Source organism: Thalia democratica, chromosome 3, assembly GCF_965202585.1.
Source record: "Thalia democratica chromosome 3, ktThaDemo2.hap1.1, whole genome shotgun sequence".
NCBI classification, from domain to species: domain Eukaryota; kingdom Metazoa; phylum Chordata; class Thaliacea; order Salpida; family Salpidae; genus Thalia; species Thalia democratica.
The window spans coordinates 49816341-49838104 of NC_139167.1; the positions used below are offsets into that span (position 1 = coordinate 49816341).

Genomic DNA, 21764 nt, shown 5'->3' on the forward strand with positions numbered 1-21764 from the left:
TTTGGCTTAATACTCTCCAAGGTAAATTACATACCTCAGTTTGCTATGAAAAATATTAAAATATTGACAAAAATTAAAAATATTGGGTACAAATATTTTTTCAAGAATTAAATATCTAATAAACTGTAAGTAATCAAAATCTAAATATATTTATAGGATCTACTCTTGTGGGCATAACATTTGGCTCACAAAATTAAATAAGTTAGCATGACAATTCAAAATCGGACAATTCAAATTCCTAAAGTTTCAAAATCTTAAATTTCTTTCATGAAGGGCCAAAACTCAAAAAGTAATATATATATGAAATATTTAAAAACGTTTGTGTTGGTCTTATTGATATCTACAAGCCATCTTTTCTTTTTTTGTAAAATTAATTTTTTATTTATTTATGTCTAAAATTAATTTAGAAATATGGTAATTTTAAGTAATTCTTAAATATCTCAAATAATATGTATTGTTTTGCCAAATAGAAAGAGTGGGTTGTAGATATTGATATAACCTACAAACCTAATTTTTATTTTTTTTAAAATTTGTAGTGTTTTTATAATATGGTCTTAAAAATATTTTTGTAAAAATTTGCATTGTCAAAATTGAGTTGTCATGTAACCCTAATTGTAAGTGTTTTATAACAGCATGTAGCTAAATAAAACTAACTCATGCCAATTGTAAGTTTACAAACAAGAATTTTTACTTAAAGTTTAGGATGAATCTACAAGATCATTTAAAAATTTTTAAATTTCAAAAAGTATTTAAAGTAAAAGACAAAGTGTTTTCTAATTATTTTAGATGTAAATGTGTTTAAAGCTAAAAATAATAATCTGTAAATTTAAAGTATAATGTTGAAACATTTTTATAGAATTTTTATTGTTGTTTTTAACAAAAACTATAAAATGATCAAAATTTTAACTGTACTTATAGTATTACAATTATAGAATATTTTTCAATAAAATTTTACAATCTTGTATAATGTTTCATACATTAAGGTTAAGTTAAAATACAAATGGCTCTTTCTAATGCTAACTCAGATGTGCTTAGTTTATCTTCTAGCAGAAAATCATCTGAAATCAAAGCATTTGTCAGTGGTATGTATTTTTATTTCTACTTGTTTATTTTAAAGTATACTAGTTAAACAGCAGAAAAAGATTATTCTAAGAAAGTTGAATTTATTTCGTCAATTATGTGACAACAAATATGCTATATCTTGGGTTTTAAAGCCGTTTTGAAATTTTAACTGATAATTAAATAAAATGAATATAATATTCTGTTGACTTTATTGATTTGAAACATTTTTTGGTTATTAGTTTTATTAAAAAAAAAATAGTATGATAAACTTGTTTATGTGGCTAGTGGTACATAGCTTGGTCAAAAACTTAAAAATAATTTTTATAGTATTAGATAAACAAGGTGACTACTTTATCCGTAAATACATGAAAATCATGAATTTTATAAAAATACCTGAAATCATTAAGTTTTAAGGTTCAATAAAAACACTTATGATGTTTTTCTAATTAAAAACATTGAAATTTTAAACAGGGTTGCCACACACTCAGGACACTCAAGATAACTCAGGATATTTAAACAAAAAATAAAAAATCTTAGGATGACTCAGTATAACTTAGGATATTTTGAATTTGTTTTTAAATTCAAGATGACTTAAAATAGTTTTTTTAAACTCAGGATAGTTTTATTATATAAAAAAAATCAGACCAGTTTTTTCTAGGTTTTGAAAGAGATTTAGCTAATTTAGTTTAAAATTTTGTAATTTTTAACTGATTTTGTAAAATAACTTGATTTATTTTGAAAGGATAAAATAAATTTTTAAGGATTGAATTAAAAAAAAAAGAGTTGCAACCTTGTTTATTTTTATTAAGAATTAATATAAGCCAGCTTAAAATATTGTAAGATTAGTTTATGAATTTTAAACTATATCCAGAATCAAGAATAATTTAAATGTATTTTGCAGATACTGGCTATCAAAACAATTTAGCTGGCCCAAACGAAAAAACTTCTTCCACAAATAAGGATGTACCTTCTTTTGAAGGTTTTATAAGTTTCTAATATGTTATATAATATTTCGTTTAAAATTATGATATTTTTTTCTCAGTTTGTAATAGAGTTAACTTAACAAAATCTAATTATCTATAATATATCTAAGATATATAATTATAATCTAGTATTTTTTTCAGAATTAGTCAGTGAATACGAAACAGTCAATGCTGGTGCTTACATTTATCAACAAGGCAAGAGTATTACCTTTTTTATCTAATTTTTGTATTCTTTCTGTAAAATAGTTTAAAAAATTTTTTGTTTTGTATTTAATAAGTACCACTTTCATAAAATTCAGACCTTTTTTTGAAATATTGATTGTGTTTTTCACAAATGTATAAAAACGCATGATTTAGATTCTACTAAAAATATAATGTGTTTCAGATATAAACTTTATATATATCTATATAACTATTTGAAAGCAGTTTTGTTATGGTTGATGAGTTGTTACACTTTAAAAAAGTAAGAATTTTAACAAAAAAAGCTATCTCATTAGCAACTTAATAAAATAACAACACAATTGTTAAGTATAATTTTTAATTTAAAATTAATAATAGGTAAACAAAACTTATAAGATGTAATGTTAAAAGGCGTTAAATCCTGGAGATCCTGATAAGCTAAGCTTATTGGAATATTCCACAGATGTTTTTGTGTCAAAACTTTATTCCGACTAATGGCGTTTCACTGCTCTCAAATAAATTTAAGTTCACATCTACGGAGTCTATAAAATATTAACACACATTAGAAAAAAAGCATGTATAATAATGTATATTATTTTAAAAAAACTTCCTATTCTTAGAACTTTTTTGAGGTTAGTATATACTTTTATAAAATTTGCAGTTTTTGTAGAAAATTTTATGTTTTTACTCCATACTTTATTTTAAACCATAAAGTTCGTTTATAATTACTACTCACATAAATACTATACATAATTATACATGCTTTTTTTCTAATGTTTGTTAATATTTTATAGACTCCGTAGATGTGTTCTTAAATTTATTTGAGAGCAGTGAAACGCAGTTAGTCGGAATAAAGTTTTGACACAAAAACATCTGTGGTAAACAAAATTTATTAAGATTAAAAAATTAAAAACCGTTTTATATAAAAAGTAATTACCCTTAAAAGTTTTTCAAGCTACATAGAGCTGTTTATGAAAAACAATGTATAATTTGAATCAGCTTACATTAGCAAAAGTTATTAAAGTATTTTAAACACAAGAATTCCCAAGAACTGAAGAGTTCTGAAATGCAAATACGTAAATAAACCTATCAAATAGAGTATCTTCAACATAGAAAAAGCAGTATTCAAGTGTTTCCGAAATAAAAAAAAGAAAGGCCATAATTAAACAAATTATATTTTCTTTGGGTTAATTTAAAAAAAATTTACTAAGCTAAAAATTACAAAATAAAGTTATATCAATACTATTAAAATAATTCAAAATCAAACCATTTGTAAGTTAACTATAATTAAGTTTATCTATAATTTTAATCAACAATGTAAGATAAGCTTTATTCACTTATCCAGCTTGGAGTTCTTAATTTTTGAGCAAAATAATCCAAAACCATTAACCTAAGTTATTTTAAATAGAAAAACATTTTATTTCAGTATCCTATAGTCATTTTACTACTATCTTTTCTTTTGTTTGTTTGTAATGTCATTAAAGAATTTTTTGAGATTTTAATTTAAAAATAACTATATAACACTGTAAATGTATTTTTACTAGAAACATTTTATTAAATATATTAGAACATTTTTTTTACTATTTTTATGATAACTGTATTTAAATATATTAAAAACTTTCCTTTATAAAATTCTTTTCTGATCATAAGTTTTGAAAATAAATATTTTAAAGATATTTCAGAAGTACAGTAGACTACCGCTTAGGTACGCTTTTTTTTTGGTACGCACCCCGCCTTAAGTACGCACTTATCCAGAAAGACAAAAAAAAAATTCTAATTTTTTTTTATTTTTTTTATAATTTTTTTATATATTTATATCAAATTTAGATAAACTTTTAAACTGGGGTGAGTAATCTTGAGTAGTCTAAGTGTCCTGAGATTGTGACAGTCCTGTTATTAAATGTTAATAAACTAAATACTTAAGTAGTGGTTGCAGAAAAGTGAAAAGAATAATGATATTTGAGCTGTAATGCTATAAAATGAATAAATTTAGATGGCAATATTAAAAAACAACCTACAAATACAACATAGTTAAGTCATAATTTAATTTAAATGTACACACATTGATGTTTTAAAATGTTTGGTAAACAGAATGTAGTTTATTACTTTCCCTATAACAAAACAAAATGTGGAAAATATGGCTTAATATTCTCTTTTATATCATTGACTGACATTGAATTTCTATATTAAATGTATGTATTAATTATGTAGAAACTTTTTATAGAAAAAATAAATTATTTCAAAATCTATTAACAAATTTTGCAGATTAGAATTATGTATTAAATGTTATTTAAAGTAAAAAGATTTATTAATTTGGTTAAATTATTTAGTGGCTAGTTGTAAGAAAGAAAAAAAAAACAACTAAATTTCATATTATACTATGTTGTCAAAAAGTACGCACTACCCGTGCTAAGTACGCACTTTTTGGTCGGGTTCAATTTGCATACTTAAGCGGTAGTCTACTGTATATGAAAAATATTTTTTAGGTTACATGACAATTCAATTTCGGATAACTCAAATTCCAACAATTCAAATTCTTAAAATTTTTTTCTTAATACTATATCTCAATAAGTAATATAAATTAAAAAAAAAAAAATGTAGATCTTATTAATATCTACAAGCGATTTTTTTCTTTTTTTAAAAATCTAAAACACTTTTCAAGATATTTTTAAATTACTAAAAATAACTATGTTTTTTACTTTATTTAAGACATATCACAAAAATATTTTATGTCTTGCAAAAAGAAAAAAATAGCTTGTAGATATTAATATGACCTACATATGTGTTTTTTATATTTGAAAAAATATACAATAATTTTTATTTGTGGCTGTTTCAATTTATTTTAAAGAATTTGAATTGTCCGAATTTGAATATTCGTGCACCCATATGAAAAATATTGTTTAAGATATGTCTTCACTATACTAAGATCAGAAAGGTATCAAAAATGTTAATAAAATATTTCACTCAAAAGAAATTTAGTATAGTACTTAATACTTAAATAATTATACAAATAATTAAACTAAATGAAAAGTTATACTTCTTGAAAATTTTAATACAACAGATAGCTCTTTGTACCCATCAGTGAATTCCAGTGATGCAGCCTTGTCTTTTCTTAACGTGGTTCGTTGGGTTCTTATACCATTTGTTTATTTTGTATAGCTTAAACAGTATTTACCATTTTGATAATTGATTCTTATATAATTATAACACTAACAATAAGACATTTTTGAGTTTGTAGAAAGCTCTGCAATAAAAAATGTTGCTACGAACGATTAAAAGTAATATTATATTTATTCTTTGTTATCTCAGCACAACGATGAAATGAATGATGGCAAGTTCAACCACTTCATACTTCATTCTGACACGCTGCTCTGTCCGCCAACACTCTCCTCCGACAATCTTCAACTTAACAAAGTTAGTGGTTTTTTTTGTAATGATTTGTATTTTTAATTAATCAAAGGCTACCATGTTTTTATATTAAAAAAAAGTTTAACTGAGCGAGATTGTAAAAAAAAGTTTAACTGAGCGAGATTGTAAAAAAAAGTTTTTTCTGTAGTTAGTAAAAAAACACACTTTGACTGGTTTCTACTTTCATAGTTTTTATGTATTATGTTTAATGTTTTTCGTTCTAAATTAAACAAGTACAATTCTTAATTCTAAAATGTAAGTAAATAAGTATGATACGTTTATTTGGTTCCAATTTAGTAGTTTTTGAGCTCAAAAAGTTGGCTATGACCAATTTTTTTTTGTATAAAGTTTACATGATATTAATAAAGTTTTATGAGTTACATTAAACAAAAAGTTCTGAGCAAAATTAGCAAACATAAGGGTGTTTATTAAAAATAAATAAACTTAAGTTCGTATCTTAATTAAGATACAAACTTAAGTTTATCATAAATTATTGAACTATAAAATAATAACTTAATAATAACTATAATCAATAATTATTAAACTTATCATAAATTACACTTAAGATTAAGTGTAATTTATGATAAGTTTTCTACATTACTGTAGATAAAAATCTCAACATAAATTTCAATTTTAATTTTTTTTTAATATATAGTGTTACTAGAAGATATTATAATTAAAATATTTCTAAGACTTTGATCTTATGAAATAAATTGCAATTCGTTATACCTTTTTTATAATTAGATAAAGTAGCTAAATGTTTTGAAACTAACCTTGATTGCTGATTATTATCAGCTCTTAAGAAAATAGTACTTTAATTTACTTAAAAGAATTCTATCAAACAAAGGTTCATAAGAAGCTTTAGTTAAAACTACAAATTTTAAAACAATAACTTTTTGAGAAAAATTTAAAAAGCTTCAAGCTATTACTTTACATAAAATGTTTAAAATATTTTTTAAAGGAATTAAGTCTCAAAAGTTGTTTTATTTTCGTGCTTAATTTTTTTTTAGTTCCTACTTGAGTATTGATATAAATTTAAACTTCGTAAATTACTTTTATTAAAAACTTAAAGTGTTCAATATTTTTTTGATAATTACATTGTAATGGTCTAGTAACTCTATAAACGTTTTTAGTTTTTTTGATGATTTAAAAGTTCTTATCAAAGAATCATTTTATTTGTTAAACTCTTAGTTTAATACTTTAAAAGACATGTAAATTTAACATTTAGGAAGAGGCAAAGTCTTATATATGCAGTTACAAGGGTTGCAATAAAAAACTTACTTGCAAAAACTCACTTAGAAGCCACAAGCTAACTCATACAGGTTACAAGTTATTTATATTATCTTAAATATGTGTTGATGTAAAAATTCATACTACATTTTATTTTGTTTCAAATTACAACAAACAATAATTCAACATTATTTAAATCAAGAGGTAGTTAATTCTTATTGTGTTTGAAATATATGTAAAATGTCTACGTTTTTCTTATTAAAAGTTTTGAAATATAAAACAAAAAAAAATTAATATTTGTCAAACAATTTTTTGTTCTTTTGAGAGCTATAAATACAACTTAGTCGCTTTTTATTGTACTTTTATGATGATAAACTAAATTGTGATAATCTTAAAAATAAACTAAATCTTATTCGAAAAAAAAAAAAATTTATACTAATTGCCCGGTTTATCATTATAACACATTTTTTTGTTGTTGCTAAAAATTTAAAACGGTCCTAATAAAAAGCAAATACTTACGTTTTTTTTATTTTGTAAGATTTGACTGAAAAAAGTTTAAAGCTGTAATGGGGGCAAGTTTGTTTAATTTAGTCCGTCTTCAGTTTAATTTCTAGAGATTCAACAGATTTAAGATTATTTTTATAATAAACAAGTTAAATTAATATTTTTTCTACAAGCAGTAAACTAAAAAATTGAGGTTTACTATTAGCTAAATTTACACCTTTTCCTTTAGTATTTTAAAAGGTCTTAGTGATTAACTCCTCCTAAAATAAAAAATGAAACATATTAGTTTAAGAAATAAAATATTTTCTCTTGTTTTAACATAAAAAGTTAATTTTAGATATGTAATAAAACAAAAAAAAGTTTAAGGTGAGAAATTTTTTTTTTAAATTTGATATCGACAATTTAAACTATTTAGAAAACAGTTATTCATATCTTCAATAGTTTCTAATCTAAATTAAACCAAACTTCTAGCTTTTTTTTTGACATTTTAATAAATAATTATTTTAGAAGTACGTGGTTTTATGATGATTAAACTGAAGTTTTAAAATTCTCATACTTTTATTGTGTAGCCGACAAACAGTAGATTAAAAAGTGGAAATTACTGAAATTATAATGTAAAAACTATTTCTACCATATCAAAGTTTTCTTTATTAGCTTGAGTTCTTTTACTAAACTTTTTAATAAAAATCTTGTTTCTAAATACTTTTCATATATTTATTCTTTTATAAAGTAGTTATTTTCATGCTGAGAAAATCTTGTACTAAAGATGAAATGTTAAATTTCAGGGGAGAAACCTCATTGCTGCCATGTATGTAACAAAAGATTTCGCACGAGAAGTGATTTGACTAAGCATTCGAGGACTCACACGGGTGAAACACCTTACATTTGCCATTTGGTTACTTGTGGAAAGGTAATAATATTTCTCACTACATTCTTTGAGAAATGTAGTTAGTACGAGTCTATAATAGTTTAATTATAAGTTTGTTGTTGTTTTACATCCATTGGAGATATTCAAACATTTTTTATTTTTTTTCGAAACATTTTATCTTTTTATACTTTTGTGTTCGCAATTTTTTGACTTGAAACTAAATAACCTAATGATAAATTTCAGGGATTTAAAACAAAATCACAGCTGAACGCTCATTTAAACGTTCACTACAAGAAAAAACCTTATAAATGCTTTGAATGTGAAAAGGCATTTAGTAATCAGCGTAATTTGATAAACCATAGAAGAACTCACACTGGTAAGTTTAGATGATTTTGTTTTGCTGTTACATGGTTTTAAGTAATTTATTTTCATTGTAGGTTTATAATGTAGTCAACATCAATGCATTGGTAAAACTCTATATTAGTAATTATGAAACTATAAAAAACGGTGTATAGTAGAGCTAAAAATATTTTCGTGCAGAGTAAAAAAAAAAGTCTTATAATTTATTAATCTGTTGATAATTAATTGTAAAAAAATATTTATTTCAAAACAATAAAATATACACTACATATTTGACAATAGACTATTTCTAGTACTTTGTAAATGTGTATGAATTATATGAAAAACATAAAAACTGCGAAAATCACAGCACTATATAACTAGAAGTATTATTTATTTAACAGTTAGTTTAAGTTAATGTATGCTTATTCTTATTAACAACTTTTGAGAACAAACCAATTGTGGTTATCTTCCAAAATTTAGAAGTAAATGTAGACAGAAAATTTAGATTGTTTAGATAAAAAGGTAAAACATGCAATATAAAAGTAGTATATTTGTTCATTTAATACAGTGGTTTTCAGTTTTTTTTAAATTTTTGCACTAAAAATAGCTGTAAAATAAATTCTGTAAAAACTAAAAAACAAACAATACAATTTATTTATAATACTACTATTTTTTATATTTTAACTGTTTTAGTTTATAAATAAGAACTGTTTATTTGTACTGTAACTAGTTTTTTCTAATATAAAATTACAAAACAAACTAAAATATAAAAAAATATCTTTTTAATTTACTAAATGTTCTGTGCACATAAAGAATTATGTGCACACTGAAAATCACTGCTTCAGTGGTTTTAACTGCTCAATTATAATAGTATTTAAGTTGAATTATGGGCCATCGAGGTGCAATAGTTGTGTTATAAGTACAAGGTTGCCAAAAAACTGGAATTTGACAATTCAGGCTAAAAAACCTAGAATTTGAGAAAATTTGAAATAAAAAAACTGGAAAAACCTTTAGTTTTGAAAAAAAAATACTAAAAAATCTGGAATTTTAAACAACTTTTCCATGTTAAGTAGTAAAATTTCGATTTGACTCAAAACATCTATCATACAGATAATTTTTATTTTGTCATTATCAAAATTTTTTTTTTTAAATCACATTTAAAGTAGCTTCACAATATCTTTTCAATGTTTTTATACTATCTAACACAGTTTTTATCTTAAACTTAACTTTAAACTAAAAATAGACCCTAAAATGTGTACTTTTAAAAACCTGGAGAAAATTTTGAAAACCTAGAGAAAATTTTCCAAAATCTTTTGGCAACCCTGTAAGTAAATTTACGGACTTTCTTTCTGACTGTATCTAATATTTGAAATGAAAAATAATACTTTGAAAATTTTATTTTTAAATCTTTGGTAAATGAAGACATTGTGATTTTTATTTTAAAGTTTTAATAATGGTTTGATAATTATTAATTTTTAACTGTATTGACTTTAAAAGTTTTAAAAATAACTAATTGTTTACTTTTACATGTAGTTGTTTAGTACTCATTTAAATGTATTAATTTTATTAAATTTTTAATGTTTTTAATAGGAGAAAGACCTTATCGATGTGACTACCCTGGGTGTGTCAAGAGTTTTTCAGAATATTCCACCTTGTTTAAACATAAGGTTTAAAGAATTTGTGATTTAAAAGAATTCTAATTTTTAAATATAGTTTATTTAATTCTTATTAATCTCTCACACGCGACAACTTATTGTAATTGTCAAATAAGTAAAAGTATTTGGTATGCTCTGTAATTCTACATATTTCTAGTTCAATTAGTTTTAATATCACGTGGTTTAGGTGTCGGCATCCTTTAATAAGTAGAGGCCATAATCACTAGGTAATGTTTTTAGCAGCATGCTGTAATTAAGAACAGTTGTAATGTTAATAAAAATAATGTAAAACCAATATTGTGAATCATCTAACAATCACTGTTTACTCACAATTAAATTTTGATCACATTTGTGAATATTTTTTTATTCACAAGGTTATAAATTATTTGTTTTGCCTAAGTTATTTTCAAGCTAAACAATTGTCGCGGGCTAGAGATTTGTTCTAAGCATACTGCAGTTTGCTGACCCCTGGCATATTTAAGGTGTCTTAAAAATAATGATTTCTTTTTAATAACTTACGTTTGATAAAAGTATTAAGATATATTGTTGTTTTAAGTATTTTATTTTAAAAATTAAAACTCTGTAAGACATGTAAACTATACTTACAGGCATACATTTTTTACTTTAAATGTTAATGCTCAAACTTCCTTTTTACTCACATTACTTAGTAGTTCTTTGATATAACCAATAGAAATTTTAAGAAATTAATTCGATAGTTTTAAAAGTAGTAAGCAAAAATTAAAATCTATTGTTTATATATTCCTATTGCAGTTCATATAAACTAATACTATCAATTATATTTCTACTTCTGAAAAAGTTTAATAAAATTTGTAAAAAAAAAAAATTATTACATACTTAAAAGATTTTTTAGCTGTATTTATGTTACACTAAAACTTAATACTTTAAAGTTCTACAAAAGTTTCCTGTTTTTAATTTAAAATTTAAGTTTATACCTAAGTTTTCAACATAATGTTACAAAAAAAAAATTAATTGTATAAAAAACATTCTTGTACTAACAGCTGGTGCACAACAAGTTGAAATGCTTCTATTGCAACAAAGAATTTCGAACGAAGCAAGCCAGAACGAACCACGTCAACAAAAACCATCGAAACGAAGTGGATGAAAAGAATAAGGAAGATTGCACAACCAGTGTTCAAAACGACCTTAGTTCAAATAAAGCTGAAAATAGCATAGGAGAAGATGCAGCATTGCCGAAAATTAATCTTAAAAGCTGCTACGACAGAGTACCCTTACCCAATATTAGTTTTTATCAACAAAGTAGTCCTGATAAAGAAGGAGATGTACCAAAAGGTAAAAACAGAAAGTCTGTGTTGGCGTACTTCGATAAAAAAATCGCCGAAAATAAGTTGAAAAATGAAGCTGCAAGTTTGTATAAAAACTCAAGTTTTCACATATTTGATGAAGAGAAGAAAAAGTTTAACTTGTTTACACCAGTGCTTAGCAAAGACGTAGGAAGAGTTTATTATTCAGGTAGCTTTGTTTGGTTTTATTATTCTAGTTAAAATTTGGTATTACGATCAAAACAAAGTAGTAATGTTGTATGTTGGTTTAACTTAAATTTTCTAAAACGTTTATACTTGCACACATTATAGTTAGTTGCTAAAGTATTTCAAAACCATGATCTGTGAATTTCCTTTAAGGCGTTCAGAACTAAAAAACAATTTAACTAATTTAAGTATAATAGAAAACCTACTACATCAGCTAAAACCTAAAAAAGTAACAAATCACTAAAATGATTTGTACAAAATGTATCAAACTAAAGTCAGGGTTGCCATTAAAGTGCATTAAAGTTCAAGAGTTTCAAGCAAAAGGAAGATTGTTTGGACCAGTTCTATTTTGAAATATTAAAATTTCCTGCCAAATCTTCTCTCGGAAAGTTGTTACAACCATTATTTGTGTTGCACAATGACCAGGCTGAGGTCGAGCTAGTTTAAGTATTAACAAAGCCCTGCTTGAAAACAGTATGAAATGAGAAACTATTACATCCAGAAGAAGAGTTAAAGACTATATGTATGCATACAAACTAGAACTTTATCAAGTTAGAAAATACAAGTATTTTGCTGATAGAGCTGTTTATTGCAAATACATCAATCATACACAGATGGTTCAAGTGATGTAAAGGAAGTTAGATGATTGAATTCATCAAAAAAAACTGTTGTTTTAACCTGTATAAAAATAAGATTGGAAGGTTTATATAGTTTCAAGTGTATGACTATGTATTTTAGAATAAGTTGAACTTAAGAGTTTAGATTTAGAAAATTCAGGAAAATATTAGTTAAAAGTCAGGAAAAGTCAGGAAATTTTTCTCAAATTGATCTGTGGCAACCATGTAAAGTGTTTATAAAAACTTTATTAGAAAATATAAAATTTTAACAAAAAATTTGTTAAAAGTTGGTAGTTTTTTAATTGTATATCAGCAATTGTATAGCATGTATTATACAATTAGTGTTTTAAACATGTCATATGACTGTAAAATTTAAAAATTTTAGTTTAATTATTTGTAAAGCTTACTGAATCATGTAAACAGGGTTACAAGAGTATTCAGATGTCAGAAAACAAATATTTAATAACAAATATCCTTACACCGTAAATGGAGCAAATTATAAAGTTAGTTTTTAAGTTTTTCTTTAATAATAAAAGTAGATTTTTTGCAATGGTTTCCAAACTTTCCAAACACTTATTTAGATCTGTTAAAAAAATTGTGCAAACTTGATTATTATGCCAGTATTTTTTATTCAAAAGCTGTTATTGTTATGGTTAAGACGTAGTTAACACAATACATTATATTTATTGAAAACTATCAAGAAAACAAAAAGTTTTTTTTGAAGTAAATTAAAATATACGTAACAAATGAATTTTTTTCACTTAGATTTCTGTGCACTGCACAATTTCTTTATTTTTGGGCTCGCATTGAAAAAGAAACATTTGTTTTATAATTTGAATTGCTGAAATTTCACATCTTAAGAAAATATCTAATTTATGACTCTTAGTTGTGTTTTATTTAGTAATCTATTAAAAACTATAATAGTCATACTAATAAAAGATTATCTTTAAAAGCAACTGATGGAAACATATTTATTATTTTTTTAACTTAAAATCTAACATACTGACTTCTTCTTTTTTGATGAAAATATAAGTAAAACAAAAAAAGAGCAAGTATGACACTCATTAGTGTAAAATATATTTCAAATTATCTTATTTTAAATTATATCAATTTACAATCATCTAACTAAACAGGACAAAGTAGTGGGGAAAAAGGCGATATGAAAATTCTCTCGGGTGAGAAAAACTGAATTTCAAACTTCAATGTACTTGCCATTAAACTTTAGTTTGATACTTCGCTAATTTAAAAACAGTTAAATTGATCAGTTTTAATAAAGTAATGAAGTATTACAAATTGAACTTAGAAGTAAAGTTTTTGACAATATTTCTCTACCTTGAAAATATAAATTAAAAAAAAAAAAAAGTAAAATTGATAAGTATCTTGATTTTATGTATCATGTTTCTATCTTTTGGTTTAGGGGTGGGCAACATGCTGCCCGTGGGCCAGATCCGGACCACAAACAGAATTCTCTAGCACTTAACATCTATTTTCTATTATTATTGTCGACATCAAAAATTTTTGGCTGTTCATAAAAAAAAAGTTTGAAATGCATCTTAATTAGATTTTCAGTAAAGAGATGTTTATTAAGTTTACATTTCGTTGTAATTTATTTTATTAAGTTTTTTTTTAAATTTTTTGTGTATACAACTTATTACGCAGTCCGCGAAGACTTTTTTCTGGCAAACCTGGCCGGCCGACTGATAAAGTTACCCACCCCTTGTTTTTCATGTTTAATTATTTTAATGTGTTAAATCTTTTTTTAAAATACAAATAAAGTTTTTAAATACATGATTTGTTTATTTAGAAAAATAGATTGTAATGTGATCTAAAGTATACCGTTTTTATATATAAAAAGTAGAAAATACTTTGGATTTATTGTAAAGTAAACTTCTTTTCTTCAGTAATTTATAGTCAGTATTGTAAATTACTGAGCAAATGAAGAGTGAAAAAGTAGTTTTGATAAAACTTAGAGGAATCCTTAAGTAACTATATAAGTATAATATAAAATTAAACCTTTCAGCTTGCAAACAATATGTACTTGATGGAACACTTTTAACTGTTTTCCAAGTTCATCACCATTTCTAATGTTTATATAACAATTAAGTTCAGAAAACAACAAAATAGTTACGGTGCTACTGTCTAAATTGATGTTTAAACCTTAAATATTTTCAAAGTATAAACATAAATGTGAAAAAACATTTTTTTTTCATTTTAGTGTGGAGTTTAAGTTTTCTATCTAAGAAAATAGATGAGAGGTTGTTCGCGTTTCTATATTTTTTATTAAATGTATACCTGACAAAATTAACCTTTGAACATATTGTAAGTAAAAAAGTTTACTCGTTATACTTAAAACAAGTGAAATTATAATCATCAAATTAGATGCGATCATCTTTAGATATGTGTTAGTTAACTTTTCAAGCGAGGTGAGCTTTTATATATTTTTATAATTATAATCGAGAATAATTATTTCATTTTATGGCAAATACAACTTGATTTAAATCAAATGAATAGTCAACTTATTTCATGTTCTGTTTTTACCAAGTAAACAGGTCGACAATCAAACTAGCTTAAGTTAAACAACCGAAAAAATTAACAATATTTTTTTCAAATCTAGACTTAAAGTATGTGAAATACTGTACTTAAGGTAATTTTCATTGATATGATGTAGTCATTCGTTTACTTTATTTATTACTATTAGTAAAATAACTTTTTTAGTATTATTTACCTACATAAAAAATTATAAACTAATCGTTTATATTAATTTTATTTCAGTTCATTAATTATCTGCGTTACAAAACGTACTGCCTTACTAAAACTAAACAAAAATTTTTGTTTATTTTTTTTAATGCTTTTGAAAAGGTTTGGCTGCAGTAGAAGTGTTTTACCGATAAATTGCTATAAACTTTAGTTTTAATGAGAAACAGACTAATACAACAGCTAAATGTAAACTTTTAAACTCCTATCCTCATCTTATCAAATATTTTAATCTAAACCAACTTAAGCTGTACTTTTAATACTAGTACTGCTTAAATTAATTTAGATAAAAATAAACAGAAATTACATTTTAGCCAATTTAATCTAAGCAGTACTACTGTAGGTGGCAGCTTAAAAAAAGCTTCTCAACCAATACAGTTAGGTAACAAAATATAAAATTAAACGTAAACTATTTTATATCATTTATTTAAACAACAATACAACCTGTTAACTATAAAATAATTTAAATAATCAATAAAAATATCTAATTTTTATATCGAACACCTTAGTTTGCAATACAAAGTATGTGCGATGTTATTTATATGATGAAAAAACATGTAAGTATTTATAACGAGTTAGATAGTTTTTAATTTATAAATTAGTTTTTTTAACATCTGGAAGATTAATAAACTATTGAAAGTAGAAAACAATTTTGTGTTTGATATATAAAGAAATTATATAAAATCAAGATTTTAATTTAGCTTCACCAACTTTATAAAAACTAAACAAAGAGGGTGTCTTGCGAAACACATGTACTATTTCAGCAATTATACACCTGTTTTTTATGGCTCACTGAGCATAAAAAAAGCATTCAAAAAACTAACTTTCAAAGTTCAAAGCAAACTAATTAAAGACGATATGTAAGCTAACAAATAAATTGAGAAAGAAAAAACTAAAGTCAATAATAAAAGATCGTTAAATATCAAACTAACTAAGGTTTGCATAAAAAAAGCATTCCAAATGATAAATTTTAAAATTGAACGAAAGCTAATTAAAGACGATATGTAGGCTAACAAGTAAATTCAGCAACAAAAAAAAATTAAGTCAATAGTAAAAGATGATTAAATATAAAAATAATTTAGGTATATAAGTAATAAAAAAACCTTAATAATACTTATATTGATTTTAAATCTTACTATTTTTAAGTTTATTCTAAAATTTTAAAGTAAAAAAAACATAAATATTTTTCGTTATATTTTCTTTACTTTAAAACAAACTACTTTCTTTAACGTTGTTTTATTTATCAAGAAAAGTACCTTAAAGTATGAAAAAGAATATTTATTTTATCTTTTTGATCATTACTTATAAATATAGTTTTTATAACTTGATAGGTTAAATGTACATTTTTTCAATATTTTTTTAGATAACTGAAAATAATGCCAACTAGTTTATTTAAATGTATTTTATTTCAATTTTATAACAAGTTTTTGTAAATAAGATGTTAATGTCAAATTAATCGCGCAAAATAACATTTATAATAAACCATAGTAAATTTCTAATATAACTAGAACTACTTGACTAAAAAAGTATAAAATTACTCACTTTAATATAATACTTCTATTAATAAGACTCATATAGAAAAATTTTTTTAATAAAAAATAGTTTAAGTATTTAAAAAGGTTACTTACAGATAATCTTAGTAGACTATACAAGTTTTTGTAAAAATTATATGTTTTAGATAGATTTTTAATATTATTATAATTTGTATTTAAAGTATGTTTTAAAAAATATTACGTACTTATGTTAAAAATAATTTATCATTTGAAAAAACGAACTTACATCCCTAATTAAATTTCATCAATTTATATTTTATCTTTATCTTAAATGTCTTTGTATCTTTTTAGTTATTAAAACTATCGGAATATTTACACTACTTATTAAATTTTTTTAAAACAATATCATTAAACAAAAACTACATCACAATTCATGAAGTAATTTTTGATAAAAGCGATATTACGATGAACTTTAACATTATATTTTATCTTATTAAAAGTTTAAAGTTGCAATTAGCAAAACTTAAAAAGTAACTGAAATTTAAAACTTTATTATTTAGCTATTTAACAGTAAACAAAATTATAAACTCAAAAGAGTAATAAAAATTACGGCGTTTTTACAAAAATAAATTATTTATTTAAGCAGAGTGAAAGAAAAAAATCTTTAAATTCATGATTGATATGTAACTGTAAGATAAAAAGTTGAAACTAAGAATGGATTAATTTAACTCAAAACATTTAAACAGACATAAAGTTTGTAAGGGCCAGAGTCTTTTAACTTTTTCAAAGTTTAAGTCAAATATTTTACTTTATTTATCTTCATAATAAGTTAAGTCAAAGAAACTAATACTTACATAAAGGTTCGTTAAAATAATTCTTGTTATATTGTTTGTTTCTTGTTTTATTGTATCACAATTTTTTTGTTAACTAAACAGTTTTAATAGTAAAAATATATAGTAGTTTTGCAAAAAACAATTTAATTTTTGTGAGCGATAGTTTTCTAATGATTAATTGTGAATGGAAGAGAACTCCAATTAACTAATTTTGTGGATAAAAGTAAAATATATAAACTCAAAATTGGCAATTTTATCAACAACCACATGGCCGAGCGCTCTAAAGCGCCGGATGTATCCCTATCAGATAAGAGACCCAAGTTCAAATCCGCGCAGAGGCACATTATCATTGAAGTATTTTTTTTTAATTAAATTAATTAATAGTAAATTTTTCTCAAGTAAAGTTTAGTTTTTTTTTAAATATAAAATTATTTTTCTCAAAAACTCAACAACTTTATTTATAAATTTCTTAGGGTTGCCACTCTTTAAGTCAAAACATATTCCCTGAGTGACCAGAAACTTCTCTGAGTAACCTAAATTTCCTTGAGTTTCCCTGAGTTGTTTTAAATCTTGAAAAAATCAAAGAACTAGCCGCAAGGCTAAAAAACTTCTAAATAAGCATTTATAGAAAAATAAAACTATTTTTTTGATTAAGTATAGAAACTGAATTTACTAAATCTCATTCTAGATCCAAAAAAAAGTTTTCCTGATATTTATATATATATTTAAAACTTTCCTGAGTTTCCCTGATATTTTCTTTAATTTAAAAATTCCCTCAGTTTTCTTGAGTGTGTGGCAACCCTAATTTGTCTTTTTGCTTGTTTTCAAGTTTTTTTTTCTAAAAATTTGAGATATAAATCAACTGAAGACCATCTTGTTTAAACTTTGATTTGTATATATTTTTTACTCATATTATGTATCATATTATCATTTTATATCATATCATCTCATATAATATATTTTATATCTAAATTATATTTCATTGTACTAATTAAACAAAAATTGTGAACTTCAATGTTTTATATGGTTTGAGTAAAAAATTACAGGTTTTTTTAGGCTTTTTTGGCTGATATTTTTATTCACAATTTAAATTTCTAGGTTTTCTGGTAAAAATACCAACTACTTTTTTAAAGTTAGATAAAAGTCCAATTTTTTTCATTTCACATTTTAAGTTGTTTCACAATTTAGCTTGCCTTAGATGTCATTAGTGCAATTCTAAAACATTGCTATTTCATGCTCAGTGAGCCATAAAAAACAGGTGCATAATTGCTGAAATAGTACATGTGTTTGGCAAGACACCCGTTACAAACATATAATCAACAATATTTTGTAATTATAAGTTGAAAGAAGTTGTTGAGTTTTTGAGAAAAATAATTTTATATTTAAAAAAAAACTAAACTTTACTTGAGAAAAATTTACTATTAATTAATTTAATTAAAAAAAAATACTTCAATGATAATGTGCCTCTGCGCGGATTTGAACTTGGGTCTCTTATCTGATAGGGATACATCCGGCGCTTTAGAGCGCTCGGCCATGTGGTTGTTGATAAAATTGCCAATTTTGAGTTTATATATTTTACTTTTATCCACAAAATTAGTTAATTGGAGTTCTCTTCCATTCACAATTAATCATTAGAAAACTATCGCTCACAAAAATTAAATTGTTTTTTGCAAAACTACTATATATTTTTACTATTAAAACTGTTTAGTTAACAAAAAAATTGTGATACAATAAAACAAGAAACAAACAATATAACAAGAATTATTTTAACGAACCTTATGTAAGTATTAGTTTCTTTGACTTAACTTATTATGAAGATAAATAAAGTAAAATATTTGACTTAAACTTTGAAAAAGTTAAAAGACTCTGGCCCTTACAAACTTTATGTCTGTTTAAATGTTTTGAGTTAAATTAATCCATTCTTAGTTTCAACTTTTTATCTTACAGTTACATATCAATCATGAATTTAAAGATTTTTTTCTTTCACTCTGCTTAAATAAATAATTTATTTTTGTAAAAACGCCGTAATTTTTATTACTCTTTTGAGTTTATAATTTTGTTTACTGTTAAATAGCTAAATAATAAAGTTTTAAATTTCAGTTACTTTTTAAGTTTTGCTAATTGCAACTTTAAACTTTTAATAAGATAAAATATAATGTTAAAGTTCATCGTAATATCGCTTTTATCAAAAATTACTTCATGAATTGTGATGTAGTTTTTGTTTAATGATATTGTTTTAAAAAAATTTAATAAGTAGTGTAAATATTCCGATAGTTTTAATAACTAAAAAGATACAAAGACATTTAAGATAAAGATAAAATATAAATTGATGAAATTTAATTAGGGATGTAAGTTCGGTTTTTCAAATGATAAATTATTTTTAACATAAGTACGTAATATTTTTTAAAACATACTTTAAATACAAATTATAATAATATTAAAAATCTATCTAAAACATATAATTTTTACAAAAACTTGTATAGTCTACTAAGATTATCTGTAAGTAACCTTTTTAAATACTTAAACTATTTTTTATTAAAAAAATTTTTCTATATGAGTCTTATTAATAGAAGTATTATATTAAAGTGAGTAATTTTATACTTTTTTAGTCAAGTAGTTCTAGTTATATTAGAAATTTACTATGGTTTATTATAAATGTTATTTTGCGCGATTAATTTGACATTAACATCTTATTTACAAAAACTTGTTATAAAATTGAAATAAAATACATTTAAATAAACTAGTTGGCATTATTTTCAGTTATCTAAAAAAATATTGAAAAAATGTACATTTAACCTATCAAGTTATAAAAACTATATTTATAAGTAATGATCAAAAAGATAAAATAAATATTCTTTTTCATACTTTAAGGTACTTTTCTTGATAAATAAAACAACGTTAAAGAAAGTAGTTTGTTTTAAAGTAAAGAAAATATAACGAAAAATATTTATGTTTTTTTTACTTTAAAATTTTAGAATAAACTTAAAAATAGTAAGATTTAAAATCAATATAAGTATTATTAAGGTTTTTTTATTGCTTATATACCTAAATTATTTTTATATTTAATCATCTTTTACTATTGACTTAATTTTTTTTTGTTGCTGAATTTACTTGTTAGCCTACATATCGTCTTTAATTAGCTTTCGTTCAATTTTAAAATTTATCATTTGGAATGCTTTTTTTATGCAAACCTTAGTTAGTTTGATATTTAACGATCTTTTATTATTGACTTTAGTTTTTTCTTTCTCAATTTATTTGTTAGCTTACATATCGTCTTTAATTAGTTTGCTTTGAACTTTGAAAGTTAGTTTTTTGAATGCTTTTTTTATGCTCAGTGAGCCATAAAAAACAGGTGTATAATTGCTGAAATAGTACATGTGTTTCGCAAGACACCCATAAGTGTACAGCTAAAGCAATTTTTGTCTTTTTTACGTCAAATGGTTCTGCAGACCATTCATCGTTTTCTACGTCATGACATAAAGCTTTTGACGAACTATGATAAATTGTAATAAGTTTACTTCCAATGGATATAAGCCTAAGTTAAACGTTGGCACACTTGGGAATGATTTCAAAAAAACACTTTTTTTCTTTCAAAGTCAAAAAATTCACTCGATTCTCCTCGACCTCCCGAATCGCTTGCTACTGAACTGTGACCAAATCTTCCTTCTACCATGTTTGGTATTGATGACCAAATATTAGTTACACGATCAAAAGCCTCAACACTGTTTAATGCAACTGTCGCAAATCTAACATAGCCACTGGAAATATCCACTCTTTCTTCGTGTACAGTCAAGCTGATACTACTCTTGTGTCGTTCATTCTTGCAACTCCTTTCCATTTGTTATTGTTTGCACCAAACTTTATGTAAGAATCTAAAGAACCTTTATTGTACACTCCAAAAAGAAAAATGTATTTCATAAAAGAACATGTATTAAAGTCTGCTCGAGTATCAAACACACCAACTACATTATTCCATCTATTGCTTAATAAAGAACACTTTTCAACAAATTTTACAAACCCATTGCTATTACCTCTAAAAACATAAACTGCTCCTCTACATTAAACTGGCTTGTGCATTTCTCGGCTGTATTTCATTAAAGCAAAGTTCTTTTCAATATTGAAGTTTCTGCAATCAATTTGTCGCATGTTGAAAAGTGGTCTTTGTTGTTCATAATAGTAACCGCCCTTAGTTGTGATGTTAAAACAATTTTGAGTACAATACTGGTTTAAACTAGAGCTGCTTATGTTTTTTTTGGTCACTCCTGTTTTACAAACTAACCCTAATATTCAAAGAACAATCTTTATTTTATAGAACAGACGAATAAAA

The 21764-nt window shown here is 23.9% G+C and overlaps 1 protein-coding gene across 1 annotated transcript; it reads left to right on the forward strand.

Moving 5' to 3' along the window:
• The first annotated feature begins 979 nt into the window (after nt 1–979).
• On the forward strand, nt 980–14068 carry LOC145831640 (uncharacterized). The gene is made up of 12 exons (XM_082938950.1): nt 980–1082; nt 1964–2041; nt 2187–2240; nt 5287–5345; nt 5535–5639; nt 6862–6955; nt 8153–8277; nt 8479–8611; nt 10168–10244; nt 11252–11723; nt 12781–12860; nt 13491–14068. Exons 1-12 carry the CDS (start codon nt 1001–1003, stop codon nt 13518–13520), a joined length of 1389 nt encoding a protein of 462 aa, XP_082795076.1. The 5' UTR covers nt 980–1000; the 3' UTR covers nt 13521–14068.
• Nucleotides 14069–21764: the final 7696 nt, after the last annotated feature.